This window comes from Hyaena hyaena, unplaced genomic scaffold, assembly GCF_003009895.1.
Source record: "Hyaena hyaena isolate Hyena2069 unplaced genomic scaffold, ASM300989v1 scaffold_40, whole genome shotgun sequence".
NCBI lineage: Eukaryota > Metazoa > Chordata > Mammalia > Carnivora > Hyaenidae > Hyaena > Hyaena hyaena.
The window spans coordinates 2,803,065-2,804,687 of NW_024080672.1; the positions used below are offsets into that span (position 1 = coordinate 2,803,065).

At 53.2% G+C, this 1,623-nt stretch overlaps 1 protein-coding gene across 1 annotated transcript in view; it reads right to left on the minus strand.

The window, feature by feature from the left end:
* JAZF1 (JAZF zinc finger 1) overlaps positions 1–369 on the minus strand; it is a 346,073-nt gene extending 345,704 nt beyond the window's left edge. Inside the window, exon 1 of the mRNA XM_039229915.1 lies at positions 183–369. Coding sequence (XP_039085846.1) covers positions 183–297 — 115 coding nt within the window. The 5' untranslated portion in view covers positions 298–369. The remainder of the gene's footprint in view (positions 1–182) is intronic.
* Positions 370–1,623: the final 1,254 nt, after the last annotated feature.

A 1,623-nucleotide genomic window follows, 5' to 3' on the forward strand; every position in this document is an offset into this window, starting at 1 on the left:
CCCCCCCCCCCCCGGCACCTCGCGCCTCCGCATCCCGTCACCCCCACGCCCCGGGCTTGCACACACCCTCCCGCCTCGCCGCCGCCTGCCTCCCTCCTGGCCACCCTTGGCCATTCTGGGGTTCTCGCCTGGGCAGGAGTTTCCGCGCGCCGGGCACCCCCGCCCACCCCCGGGCCATTTACCGATGTGGTTGTCCTCGATGTGCTCGATGAGGTCGGCCAGGGTGGGGAAGTGGAGTCCGCAGCCCCCGAATCGGCAGGTATTGGAGAAGAAGGAGGCGGCGGCGATGCCTGTCATGGTGCTACATCGAGAGCCCCCCTGGTGTCGGCTCTGCGAGCGCCGGGCCGGCGGGCGGAGGGCGGGAGGGAGGCAGGGTGGGGTGAGGAGAGGAGGGGCTGGGGGAGGGGGAGAGAGGCGGGGTGAGGGGAGCGGAGAGAACGGGACGGAGGGAGAGGGGGCTAGAGCGATGGAAGGAGAGCGAAGAGAGACCGGGAGGCAGAGGGGAGGCGGTGGCGGCGGCGGCGGCGTCGGGAGCGGCGGGGGGAGGGTGGGGGTGGGGGGTGAGGCCGCTGCAGCTGGGAGGAGGGACCAGGGCGCGCGGCAACAGCTGTGCGGCCCCAACCTCGGCTCCTGGACCGAGGCCTCACCTGCGAGCTCCTGCCACCAACTTTCTCTCTCTCTCGGCCTGCCCTTCACAGTTGGTAATACGTGCAATCTGTTTGGAGCTTCCTTGGTTATGTATATTACATTCGTGATATATACACATCTATTAATTACACACGCATCCCTGCGAGAACTCGGGGAGCTACCCAGGCCCCACTCGGGGACATTTGTTTGCACTTGGCCACCTGTCTAGGTGTGACACTGACATTCACAGGGGACCCAGGAAAGGTAATTGTGTGCACCTTACTCTTTAAACCTTTTTTTTTTTTTAAAGTCATTTTCTCTGGAGGTTTGTGCTAACTAATTGATTTTAATGAAATTTCCCTCTAGGCCAAAAGAAAATCTTAGCTTTATTTAAATTTCAAAATAGATCTCTTGATTGTCAAGTGCATTTGCCCGTGTTTTACATATGTACTACGTTTGTTATACTCCCTGCTCCTTTTGGGAAAACAAAAACTAAAATGATTTCATTTTCCCAAATTACAGCACCCCACTGTCCTATCTCAGGTCTGGGAATTGACCCGTTTATCTCACTGAGAGCAAGACTATCAGCAGAAAGGACAGCACAGTGGTTAAGGCTAGAAGGAGTAAAATCAGGGTCAAGGGACATATTTACTCTTCATTTAAAAGAGAAAAGACTCCTGCAGTCAATCTTGATCACACTGTCCTGTGACCATTTAAACCATAATGTTGACCATTTAAGCAAGTTGAATTTGGAAATGCTTCCCTGAAAACCAGCATTTTGCTAAGAATTGGCTCCTTTCTTGTCCCTACCCCACCCCACCCCCATTGCACTCATATTTTTACCTGCAAAGTGTGTGATTTCCAATAGCACTTTTCCAGGTGCCTAAAGAACATTAGACATTATTGGCAGTTTATGATCTAACAGTGCATTTTTTAATTAACAGGTATATTGAATTTAGCACTTTTTCTTTCTTAGGATACATTTCACTTATCTTT